The sequence below is a fragment of the Panthera uncia genome (genome assembly GCF_023721935.1).
Source record: "Panthera uncia isolate 11264 chromosome C1 unlocalized genomic scaffold, Puncia_PCG_1.0 HiC_scaffold_4, whole genome shotgun sequence".
In the NCBI taxonomy this organism is placed as follows: Eukaryota; Metazoa; Chordata; class Mammalia; order Carnivora; family Felidae; genus Panthera; species Panthera uncia.
This window is the reverse complement of record NW_026057585.1, coordinates 77,980,496-77,993,783: the sequence shown is the minus strand read 5'-3', so window position 1 is coordinate 77,993,783 and position 13,288 is coordinate 77,980,496. Positions and strand designations below refer to the sequence as shown.

General features: G+C 43.8%; 1 protein-coding gene across 2 annotated transcripts in view; it reads right to left on the bottom strand.

Annotated features, from left to right (window-relative positions):
* Positions 1 to 2,664: 2,664 nt before the first annotated feature.
* The window catches only part of KIAA0319L (KIAA0319 like), a 104,210-nt gene continuing 93,586 nt past the window's right edge, over positions 2,665 to 13,288 (bottom strand). For both annotated transcript variants that reach the window (XM_049618731.1, XM_049618730.1), the window contains exon 21: positions 2,665 to 11,676. In XM_049618731.1, the coding sequence (XP_049474688.1) occupies positions 11,489 to 11,676 (188 nt within the window). In that variant the 3' untranslated portion in view covers positions 2,665 to 11,488. The remainder of the gene's footprint in view (positions 11,677 to 13,288) is intronic.

The following is a 13,288-nucleotide window of genomic DNA, read 5'->3' as shown; positions in this document are numbered from 1 at the left end:
CTTGATTTGTCTCTTTATTTCCTTTGCTTGTTTCTTAAATTCCACATATCAGATCATATGATATTTGTCTTTCTTTGACTTACTTTGCTTAGCATTATACTCTCTGCATCTATCCATGTTGTTGCCAATGGCAAGATTTTATTCCTTTTTATGGCTGAATAATACTCTATTCTTCTATTAGTGGACACTTGGGCTGCTTCTGTAGTTTGGCTATTGTAAATACTGTAATAAGCATAGGAGTATGTGCATCCCTTGGAATTAGTGCTTTTGTATTTTTTAGATAAATACCCAGTAGTGCTATCACGGGATTGTAGGGTAGTTGTATTTTTAATTTGAGGAACCTCCATACTGTTTTCCACACTGGCTGCCCAGTTTGCATTCCTACCAACAGTGCAGTGCACGAGGGTTCCTTTTTCTCTACATCCAACACTTGTTGTTTCTTGTGTTTTTGATTTTAACCATTCTAACAGGTGTGAGGTGATACCTTATTATAGTTTTGATTTGCATTTCTCTGATGTTGAATGGTATTGAGCATCTTTTCAGGTGTCTGTTGGCCACTTGTATGTCTTTTTTGAAGAAATGTCTGTTCGTGTCTTCTGCCCAGGTTTTAATTGGATTATTTGTGTTTGGGGTGTTGTTGTGTCAATTGTTTATAGATTTTGGATACTAACCCTTTATTGCATACATCATTTGCAAATGTCTTTTCCCACTTAGTAGGTTACCTTTTAGTTTTGTTTACTTCTCTGTGCACAAACTTTTTATGTAATCCTAATAATTTTTGTTTTTATTTCCCTTGCCTCAGGAGACATATATCTAGAAAAATGTTGCTACAGACAGTGTCAGAGAAATTACTACCTGTGCTCTGTTCAAGGATTTTTATGGTTTCAGATCTCACATTTAGGTCTTTGATCCATTTTTGGGTATTTTTGTGTATGATAAAAGTGGTCCAGTTTCATTCTTTTGCATGTTTCTGTCTAGTTTTCCTAACACCATTTGTTGAAGAGACTGTCTTTCTCATTGAATATTCATTCTTCATTTGTCGAGGATGAATTCACTATATAATTGTGGATTCATTTCTGGGGTTTCTACTCAATTGATATGTGTAGATATGTGTTTCTACTCAATTGATATGATTGATATTGATTGATATTGATATTGATTGATACTGATATGTGTTTCTACTCAATTGATATTATTTTTAATCAGTACAATACTGTTTTAATTAGTACCACTTTGTAATATAACTTGAAATCTGGAATTGTGATACCGACAGTTTTGTCTTTCTTTTTCTTTTCAACATTGCTTTGGCTATTTGAGATATCATGGTTCCATACAAATTTTAGTACTGTTTCTTCTAGTTCTGTGAAAAATGCTGTTGGTATTTTTTATATGGATCACATTAAATCTGTAGATAGCTTTGAGTAGTGTAGAAATTTTAACAATATCTGTTCTTCCATTCCATGAACATGGAATTTCTTTCCATTTCTTTGTGTCGTCTTAAATTTCTTTCATCAGTATTTTATAGTTTTCAGAGTACAGGCCTTTCCCCTCTTTGGTTAAGTTTATTCTAAGATACTATATCGTTTCTGGTGCAGTTGAAAATGGGATGGTTTTGGGGCACCTGGGTGGCTCAGTCGGTTGAGCGACCGACTTCAGCTCAGGTCACGATCTCACGGCCCGTGAGTTCAAGCCCCGCGTCAGGCTCTGGGCTGATGGCTCAGAGCCTGGAGCCTGCTTCTGATTCTGTGTCTCCCTCTCTCTCTGCCCCTCCCCCGTTCATGCTCTGTCTCTCTCTGTCCCAAAAATAAATAAATGTTAAAAAAAAAAATTTTTTTTTTAAATAAAAAAATAAAAAAAAGAAAATGGGATGGTTTTGGGGCACCTGGGTGGCTCAGTCAGTTAAGCCTCTGACTTCGACTCAGGGTCATGATCATCATGGCTTGTGAGTTCGAGCCCCCACATCAGACCCTGTGCTGACAGCTCGGAGCCTGGAACCTACTTCGGATTCTGTCTCTGTCTCTCTGCCCCTCCTCTGCTCACACACTGTCTTTGTCTCAAATATAAATAAACATTAAAAAAGATTTTTTTTAAATGGGATAGCTTTCTTAATTTCTCCTTTTGCTGCTTCATGATTAGTTTTTTGTTGGAGTCTTTAGGTTTTTCTATATATAGTATCTTGTCATCTGCAAATATAGTTTTACTTCTTCCTTACCAATTTAGATGCCTTTTATTTTTTTATGTTGTTGAATTGCTATGGCTGGGACATCCATTACTGTTTAATAAAAGTGGATATCTTTCTCTTGTTCCTGACCTTAGGAGAAAACCTCTCAGTATGTCACCATTGAGTATAATGTTGGCTGTGTGTTTTTCATACAAAGGCTTTTATTATGTTGAAGTATGTTCCCTCTAGACATATTTTGCAGAGGTTGTTTTAATCATGAATGGATGTTATACTTTGTTGAATGCTTTTTCTGCAGGTGTTGAAATCAGAGTTTTTACTGATAAAGTTATGTTGATTGATTTGCAAATATTGAAACACCCTTGATTCTGGGAATAAATCCCACCGGATTGTGGTGTGTTTTGTTTTTCATGTGTTATTGGATTCAGTTTGCTAATATTTTGTTGAGTTTTGCATTTATATTCATGAGATAGTTTGGCCTATAGTTCTCTTTTTGTGGTGTCTTCATCTGGTTTTGGTATCGGTGATACTGGCCTCAGAGAATGAATTTGTCTGTTTTCTTTCCTCTTCTATTTTTTTGGAATAATTTGAGAAGAATAGGTATTAACTCTTCTTTATGTGTTTGCTAGAATTTGCCTCTGAAGCCATATGGTCCTGGACTTTTGTTTCGGGGAGTGTTTTGATTACTGATTCAATTTTGCTGCTGGTAATTGATCTATTCAAAATTTCTGTTTCTTCCTGCTGTTCAGTTTTGGTTGGTTATATGTTTCTAGGAATTTATCCATTTATTCTAAGTTGATTTTCTGTTTGGATGATGTGTCCATCAATGTAGGTTTGGTGGTAAAGTCCCCTAATATTATTACTATCAATTATTTCCTTTATGTTTGTTATTAACTCTTTCATGTATGTGGGTTCTCCCATGTTGGGTACATAAATATTTACAATTATTATATCCTGTTGGATTGTCTCCTTTATTGTTATATAGTGTCCTTGTTTGTCTCTTGTTACAGTCTTTGTTTGTTTATTTTGTGAGAGAGCACACGGGAGGAGCAGAGAAAGAGGGAGCGAGAATCCCAGGCAGGCTCCACACTGTCAGCAGAGTCCAGTATGGAAATCAAACTCACAAACCATGAGGTCATGACCTGAGCTGAAATCAAGAGTCTAACCTACTGAACCACCCAGGTGCTCCACAGTCTTTGTTTTAAAGTCTGTTTTGTCCAATATAAATACTGCTACTTCAGCTTTCTTTTGACATCCATTTGTATGATAAATATTTCTCCCGTCTTCTCACTTTCAATCTGTAGATGTCTTTCAGTTGGAAATGAGTGTCTTGTAGGCAGCATATAGATGGGTCTCATTTCTTGATCCACTCTGTTACCCTGTGTCTTTAAAAAAATTTTTTTAATGTTCATTTATTTTTAAGGGAGAGACAGAAACAACAAGCAGGGAAGGGGCAGAGACAGATGGAGACACACAGAATTCAAAGCAGGCTCCAAGCTCTGAGCTGTCAGCACAGAACCTGATGCAGGGCTTGAACTCATGAGCCATGAGATCATGACCTGAGCCGAAGTCAGTTGCTCAACTAACGGAGCCACCCAGGCACCCCTACCCTGTGTCTTTTGATTGAAGCATTTAGTCCATTTATAATCAGTAATTATTGATATGTATTTATTGCCATTTTGTCACTTGTTTTGTGGTTGTTTCTAGAGATTTTTTCTGAACCTTCTCTTTCTGTCTTGGTTTGTTGGCTTTCTCTAATGATACATTTGGATTTCTTTCTCTTGATTCTTTGCATATCTATTACTGATTTTTTTGCGGTTACCATTAGGTTTGTATAAAACATCTTCTGCGTAAAACAATCTGTATTAAGTTGATGGTCACTTAGGTTTGAACCTAGTCTTTATTCCTCTCCTCCCCGTTTTTTATGTATATGTTGCTATATTTTACATCTTTTTATGAATCCCTTGAGTGATTTTTACAGAAATACTTTTTTTTACTGTTTTTCTGATTTTTTTTACTTTTCATACTGTCCCTCGGGGTATTTCCTTTGCACTCAGAGTCCCCTTTAGTTTTTGTTTGTCTGAGAAACTCTTTCTCTCTCCTTCTATTTTGAATGATAACCTTGCTGGATAGAGTATTATTGGCTGCAGATTTTTCCCTTTCAGAACTTTGAATATGTTATAACACTCCCTTCTGGCCTGCAAAGTTTTTTCTGAAAGATCTGCTGAGTGTCTTCTGTGGTTTCCCTTGTATGTAACTGCCTTCTTTTGCTGCTTTGAAAATTTCTTTAGAACTTATTTTTTTTCTATTTTTAATTACTATGTTTCTTGGTGTGGACCTCCTTAGGTTGAATTGGGGGGGGGGGGAATCTCTGTGCCTCCTGGATCTGGATGTTTCCTTCCTCAGATTAGGGATGTTTTCAGCTATTACTTTTTCAAATAAAATTTCTGCCCCCTTTTCTCTGTCTTCTTCTGAGATCCCTATAATGTGAATGTTACTACACTTGATGGTATCACTGAATTCCCTTAGACTGTTTTCAATTTGCATAATTTTATTTCCTTTGTTCAGCTTGGTTACTTTCCATTACTCTGTTTTCCAGGTGGTTAATTCATTCCTCTGCTTCATCTATCCTGCTATTTATTCCATCAAGTGTATTTTAAGTTTCATTTATTGTGTTCTTGATCTCTGCATGGTTCTTTTTTTTTTTTAACGTTTATTTTTTGAGAGACAGAGCATGAGCAGGGGAGGGGCAGAGAGGGAGGGAGACACAGATTCCGAAGCAGGCTCCAGGCTCTGAGCTGTCAGCACAGAGCCCGACGCGGGGCTCGAACCCACAGACCGTGAGATCATGACCTGAACTAAAGTCAGATGGTTAACCGACTGAGCCACCCAGGTGCCCCCTGCATGGTTCTTTTTTATCTCTGTGTTAAGGGTTTCATTGATGTCATTCACTCTTGTTAAATGAGTATCTTTATGATCATTACTTTAAATTCTCCATCAGGCATATTACTTACATCCATTTTGCTTAGGTCTCTTGCTGTGGTTTGGTCCTATTCTATCATTTGGGGCATATTTTTCTGTCTCCACATTTTGTCTAACTTTCTGTGTCTGTTTCTGTTAGGAAAGTCAGCTACTTCTCTTCCTTTTAACAAGAATAGCCTTATGAAGAAGAGGTCCTTCAGTGCCCTGCAGTGCCATGTCCCCTGTTCCCCAGGGCCTGGCACTTCAAGGAGTGTCTTCTATGTGTGTTGTATCTTCTCTGTGGTTTTGTCTTAGCCTCTTCTTTCTTCAGTCCAGCTGTCTGCAGAGGCTTTCTTTGCCTATTGTGGGCAGTGTTTGGTCCCCAGTAGAGATGGAACACATTTTAACAATGTGTGTAGTGGTCTGCTTGGGAAGTGAGACCTGACCTTCCCCCCCCCCGCCTCAACTGCCACCTCCAGAACTGAGGTCCCGCAAAACATGAGTCAAGAGATGTGTTGACCTTTTGGGGTGCGGCCCACAACTCCACGACTTAAGGCGGGTGAGTGGGAAGGATGAGTCCACAGAAGTGAGGAGGGGTGGAGGGTGTTGGTGCAGGCGATTTAGGTAACAAGTGTCAGAGCCAGAACCCTGCTGTTTGGGTTTTTTATACTTGGGGGTGGAGTAGGGAAATGGTACCTGTCAGCTCCTTTGTTCCTAGAGCCATCTTCCTGGTTGTCCCTGTCTTTCCAGGTCATGCTCTAGGATGAGCAAATTATTCATCTCTCAGCTGCCCCTGGTGCTTTTCAAACTGCCGATTCCTTGCTGTATCTGCACTGGCTGTGTGGTTTCTTGGGGACGGGAGTTAGGGGGGTGAATTCTGCTTCCTAATGCCCTCCAGGTTCTCCTAGAGCTGAGCCTGCAGAATTTAAAAATTCCAGGCTTTAAATCCAGCTGGTTTGTGAGTTGTTACTCACAAAATTCTGCCACTCTTTCTTTCAAAGGCAGGTATTATGTGGTATACATCTTCCCTGTTCATGGGCTCCCAGGTGTGAAAGTCTGTTTTTTGCCCTTCATACCACCGGCTCCGTTCCCACTGTGGACCACATCTTGACCCTTCCTACCTTCTTCAGGTGTGGTCTCTTCTCTACCTTTAGTGGAATTTGTTCTGCCAATCTGCAGATCGTTTTCTGGGTTATTTATGTTGATGTATTATGTATCTGTGAGACAAGGTAAGCTTAGAGTCCTCCTACTCTGTCATCTTCCCAGCCAAGCTAGTTCTGCTATTATTTCAGTTTCTACTTACTGTATTTTTTCCCTCTTGCTTTCCATTGAGTAGCAATGGAAATTTTTCTTCTACCTGCTTAAAAGTAATAATACATGCCACGGGCACCTGGCTGGCTTTGTTGAGGGAGCATGCGACTCTTGATGTCGGGTTGTGAGTTCAAGCCCCACGTGTTGGGTGTAGAGGTTACTAAAAAATAAAAAGTGGTAATACATTCCAGTTTTGTTTTTTTTTTCAATTTTACTCAATAGTAATCATTTGTTTACCCCAGTTGGTTTAACTGCCATCTAAGTCTTCCTGATAAGACATTATACTCTTATGTTCTTGGTCTTCCTAACCATACCATGTTGGTATTCTTTGGAATTTTGGTTTTGTATTGTTGATACACTTCATTTTGTTTTCCATTGGCCCTAGCTGTTTCAGATTACAAACTTTGCCAGAATATTTTATTTGTTCGCCACTACTTCCTGTATCTCTTCTCATGTCTAAATTTATTTTTTGTATTTGACCACTTCCAAGAATATTTTTTAAATGGATCTTTTGTGAAAATAATTTTGAAGGTTTACATTCCTGAGAATTTTTGTAAAGTAAACTCTACCCCCAACGTGGGGCTCAGCCTCAACAACCCCAAGATCAAGAGTCACATGCTCCACCAACTGAGCTAGCCATGTGCTCTGAGAATATTTTTTTTTTCTTTAAATGTTTATTTTTGAGAGAGAGCGAGCACGTGAGCAGGGGAGGGGCAGAGAAGGAGGGAGACACAGAATCCGAAGCAGGCTCCAGGCTCTGAACTGTCCACAGAGCCTGATGTGGGACTCGAACTCACAAACCGTGAGACCATGACCTGAGCTGAAGCCGGACGCTTAACCAACTGAGCCACCCAGGTGTCCCAGCCGAGAATATCTTTTATTACATTCTCAAATGAGTTTTTCTTGATATAAATTTTGAGCTCAAAGTTCTTTTTCTTCAGCATTTTGGAAATGTGATTCTTTGTCTCTCACATAAGGATACTGTTAAGAAACCTGATGTCAGTCTGATTCTTCTCCCTTTGTAATCGATCTACTATTTCTCTTCTGGGAGCTTTCAGAATTTTTGCTTTTCTTAGATGGTCTTTAAAACCATCTCTCGCTGTCTTGCTACAGTGTTTCTGGTTTCAGTACGTTTCCCCTACTTATCCATGAGTTCTTTGATCTTTAATTCTGGTCTTACTACATCAAATATTTCCTTTTCTACTTCTTCCCTTTCCTTCTAGGACTCCCAGTTACTCACATGTCGGCACTTCTGTTCTGCCCCTGGACTGCTGTGTGTCTTTTTCCTTTCCTGCTTTCTGGTGGTAAAGATCCTCAGGATGCTGATTTGTTTTGACCTGTATCTGTCACTTTATCCCATTCATTATTATTTTTCATCCTGGGTATTTCCCTGTACTTCCTGTTCCTGTTTCACACTGCTAATGTTTCCCTGTACATTGATTTTGCTTTATTTTTAGTTCTTGACTAATGTGTGTATTTAGTTTGCTGTCTTTGGGGCTGAGGGTTGTACACCCCAGGCAGCATCTGGTTATTTTGGCCAAGGAGCTCATGTTTCTTCAGAGCACCAGCTCCTGTCTAGTAACATTTATTGATGAAAGGCTAAGGCCAGGCTCTATGCTGTCCATCCCAGTGAGATTAAGAAGGGGAAGGTAATAACCTCCAGACACCTCAAAGGCTCTGTTAACTGCTTTACCAGTAGTTGCCTCAGATCCTTAGGAAGCAGCAGCAACTTCCTAGTTGTCATCTACCAGTCTTGGGGCGTTGGAGAGGGAAGGGTTTTTTAATCTCAAGAGCAGCCCAGCCAAGCCCTTTTCATCTCAGCAGAGCTTACGGCCCTGCCCTGACAGTGTCCCGCTGACACGAGTGAATTGACTGATTATTCCATGTGCAGCAAAGGGTAGACTTCTCACTTATGGCCTACCTCCCAGTTTATGATGACCTTCAGTCTCCTAGGCATACTTACAGGATTTGGGGGTGGTTTGTTGCTGGGTTTGGTGGTGGCTCCTCAGATTTATGCCATCTCCTAAGGTGTATTATTTTGGGGGGAGGGGAGCCAGTAGCCTATGCCACTTTATCATCTTAATAAGGACCAAAGCCCCTACTATATCTTTACTGTTTTCTTTTTCAGTGTTTCAATGTTGTATTTTACGTGTCTCTCTCACACAGTTTTACAAACATATCCAATCTGTTAACTTCAGTTTGGAAGTGGTGGTGGTGGTGACGGCAGTGGTGGTTTTAATGTCTAATCTGACAACTTTTGCCCATTAAGTGGTCACATTTTTAAAAAACTGCTTTCTCCCCCTTCATTCCTGTATGGTTTCACTGATTGAAGTATTTTTTTCATCCCTTGTCTGGTGCAGATGTTACATATGCCAGTTACCAATTGTTAATGGTGTCCTCAATATTTATAACATGAATACTTGACTTAAATCCAGGACCTTAGCTTACTTTAATTTCAGTCATCATTTGACCCCCCCCCACCCCCACCCCCACCTTATTTTGTTGTTCATATTTTAACCCCTTCTCTTTATTCTCCTAATACCTCTGGGAACTCAGTAGGCCATGTTTCCCTGGAGTGTCAGCTCAGTTCAGCAGTGACAAGATCTGCCATCTTTTCCCTTGTTCAGCTGACATTTTCCTTTGAGAAGCCACATCCCCCACATCTCTAGGATGGATCACCCTTTTAGACTGTGCTCACCACAGGCACGCTCGGAAGTGCGTATCAGCCACTGTGCTAAGGAGTAGAGACAAGACGATGAGTAAGGGGACACTGGTGCTTTGGTAATGCTGAATATTTCCTGTACTCAACTGGAAATATGCCTAACAGGACAGCAGCATTGGTTTCTGGGTTTTGTCCTTTTTTCAGTGGGAAGAGTAGGGGATGAAAAATTCATCATCTCGGAGATAAAAGCATATCCTTCAGTGAGCTGTGGCTGAGGTAAGATGTAGAAATGAGCCCCACACCCCAAAACAGGACAAGTCCAGAAGGCCAGTAAGTGATCAAATCCTGGTCACCTGCCCACCTTCTCCTCCTGTGTAGCCTGACCTGCAGCCCTGAGGAAACCTGTATCCTTGGCCTGAAGCGATTCAAGCTTTTGCTTCTGTGATTACCTCCAACCTTCAGGATGGGACAGCTGCCGCTCCTCTTGAACGTTGCACTAGATACACACTTCCAGACCAGTAGTGCTCACGGTGTGCCCCCGGACCTGCAGCGTAGTGTCTCCTGGGAACTTAGTAGAAAGGTACATCCTCCTGTGCCAGACCTCCATCAGAAAGTCCACAGTCGGTCCCCCACAGACTTCTGCGAGGCCCGAGTTCTAATTCTGTCATTTATTGTATGTGGACCGAGTTATTTCTTGCTATGCCTCAGTTTCTGTATCTGTGAAAACGGAGCCAATTCTCATGCCCAGGGGGTTTTTGTGCGCAGGGCCTTGGGTAGAGTATGAGCTCCATTGTCCTCTCCCCTCCCCTTCCTGGGAGAGAGACTGTACACCAGCCCTCCTCCTACCCTACGTGCTGTGCAAGCTGCTCCATGAATACTGCACTGTGTTCTGGGGCATGAGGCCCCCTATTGCTTTGAAAATCCAAAAGGGAAGCACAGGGGCCCAGAAATCTAAAGTCCACACCCTGGGCGTTAGGACACTCTGAATCCCCTGCTTGGTTCAGAGGGCGGGGTGAAGGTGGAGGAATGAATCATTTTTGTGTTAACAGAAGGTTGGAGAAGAGGACAGAAAACCCCCTCCCTGAAAGCCAGGGGGGAGCAGCTGGCCAGCAGAGGCCGGGAGCCTGCACCCCTCCACCAGTGGCCAGGCAGCGGCTGAGGCAGAATCTCAGCACCATCAGCCACACACACTGATGCCAAGGCCCACAACTTCCTTACTGGAGGCTATCGCGTCCCAGGGATGCATAGGTGGCTGGACCCATGGTACAGGTCAGCAGTGTAGCACAAAGCAGCACACCCAGCAGGCACACATACAATTAAATAGCATGTTTAATCATCTCACAACAGACAGTAGTGCAGTAGTGTAAACTAAGTTTCTTTTCAAAAAGTCACTCCCCCAAAGCTCCCAATCCCCAACACCCAGGATGACCATGGCTGAGGAACCAGTGACAGGGCCAGAGGGATTCAGAAAGTCTCTGCTCCAAGGAGCTAAAAGTCTGTCCAGGTAGCCTCACAAGTAGCCGAGAGCCCTATGAGGAGTTGATATGCGCACATTCTGACACACACACACACACACACACACACACACATGCAAGGGACACACAAGACAGACACAGAGGAGACCGCCATGGGGCAGTCACACACATGCGCTCATGCCATCACATTCCAGTCAGCGTGTGACTGACTGTCGCCTGCGGGCAGGGCATGGGGGCCTGAGCCCTGAAGCAGCAGGTCAGGAGGAAGGAAAGGGTCTGTGGCCAGCCCAGCTGTCTGACAGATGGCCCAGCAGCCAGAGGGGCGCCTCCATTCCTGAAACAGCCAGTCCTCCCCTAATCTCAGGCTGGACACGGGCATCAGTGGTGAGGACAGGGGGTTCCACTTTCTCTGGACCTAGCGAAAAGATAACGGCTCTGTCCCAAAGAAGAGAACAAAGAATGTGCCCACAGGCAGGCTCTTGGAGCAGGAGGCTGGTGGTGCTTGTTCTACAGCCAGGACTTGCTGTGCGGGTGCCCTGGGAGCAGCAACACTGCCAACAAGGAACTGGAGAGGCAGCTGGGAGCTGGCTGGACAGCCCTTGGAGCAGAGGAGGGGTTTGTGAAAAAGGAGGCCCTGAGGTGAGGACATTTGGCGGGGGCGGGGGGGGCCTACCAGAAGGGTTTTAAAGAGGAAACCTCTTCGTTCACAGCTTCATTCAGGGTTCCCGGAGAGAGTCTCTGGATTCAGGTGCCAGCAGCTCTGGTTGAGGGTATTAGGGTGGAATGACCAGCAGACGCTGGGAGAAGAGCTGCCCACGGACATGGGAGGTATGAGAACCAGCCTGGCAATGCTCTGGACTCGCACTGCCCACCCCTACCCTGAGGAAACAGACCAAGTAGCTACAAGATCTCCTCTCGTGGGCTCCTGGCCTTAAGTGGGGTCTGCCCGTTGGGCACGGAGCCATTCTGACCATGCAGGAGTTTGCCCTTCTCTCGATCTGGCCACGTGAAGATGGCATCATCACTGTCCAGCTCCGACTCAGAGCGCATCAGGCTGCTGCTCAGCATTGGGCCTTTCTGTTTGATGCCTGTGAGAGAGAGAGGAGAATCCAGGCTCAGGAGCACAAAACCTTCCTCAGCCTGAGCCACACCCTGTACCCTTCTCCCAGCCTGAAGAGGAACAGAGGGACAGGGGAAATAACAGAACTGGGTTGCAATGTGGATTCCTTGTCTCCAGTATCTATTAGCTTTGGTTAACAGTGCCACCTAATGACCCATTCTCCTCTTGTTGAAATGTGCAATGTTTTATCACCTCCCTTTATGAACAGGATGGAGCTCCCACAGGAGGCAGGAAAGCACGACAAATGAGAACTCAGCTCTAGAGGACAAACTTTTCACCATACCCCGGCTCAGCATGGATGGTAAAGGGCTTGCCCGAGTTCCCAACATCGAGTGAGTACGCAACCTCGCTCCCCACAGATGCTTGCTCTGGTTCCACCACGTGGGTGCTAGAAGCAGAGAGCCTGACTGGAGTACCAGGGACTCCCAGAGACAGTCCCAGGCCATCAGCGCATCAGAACACACAAACAAGGACCCATAAGAAGCACCTAAGTTCAGAAAGGATGCCTGAGATTCTGCAAGCCATTGCAGTCACCTTCACTACCTATCCCTGTGGCTGCAGAAACCACACCGAAAAAGCAAAAAGCCACAGGATGAGGCGTGGGAAGTGCCAACAGAAAACCCCACGTGGTAGTGTTCTGGGCCCCACACCACCCACCCTGGAGCTGACCTACCTCCTTTTTGAAAAAGGTGACCAGACAGGTGAGGTATGTTTGAAACCCCATATCCAATAGTCACTCTCCCTTCCCCCTGGTCCCACCCAGATCCCCCAAAACACTGAAGTAATGTCCTGAGATGCTTCTCAGCCATTCTGTCCCTTCTTGGCCAGGAAAGCTGATACCAGTGTCCCAGGCTTCTCCAGTGTGGCGGGAACAGTGGGCCAACATAAGAACGAAGCCCAGGGGAGGCTCAACCCCTTCCCCTCTGTGCCTGTGAAGCCTTCCCTCCCATGCCCACATGAAGCTTCCCTTCTTCCCCAAAGCCCTCCTTCCTCCACAGCTACAGAGGACAAGAGCGGGAGGGGGAGACATGCACCCGGCACCACACCAGACAGCACTCACCCAGGGCCTTCCCACACTCACTCCTGCTCTGCCTGGAGAACTGAGCGATCTCACCCACTAAACAGTACAAGATGGGCCTGGACAGGAGCTTCTGCAGCCACACTCCTCAGAACAGCCACAACTGGAAAGAATTCAACTGCCTGCCTGTCAACAGTACACCTGCCAGATGTATTAATACAGTGGAAATTACACAGCAGGAAATGGGACAAACTACTGCTCTGCCTGACAGCACATCGGGAAGTCATAAGTGTAATGGTGAATGGAAAGGGCCAAATACAGTGATTCCCTTTATATAAACTAAAACATCAGAAGTACGTTGGCAGGAGGAAGGCGATGACGGGAAAGAAAGGGAGCTGATTATATGGGCACGTTCACTTGCAGGAAACCCATCCAGCTGTCCGTTGGGCTGAACCACAAAAAACTACCATTTTTATGGGTTCAAAAAAGTCACACACTATTAATTTCGTATGGTTCAATCTAATATGCTTCAAAAGAAAGCTTTGGAAAATCAATAGAATAG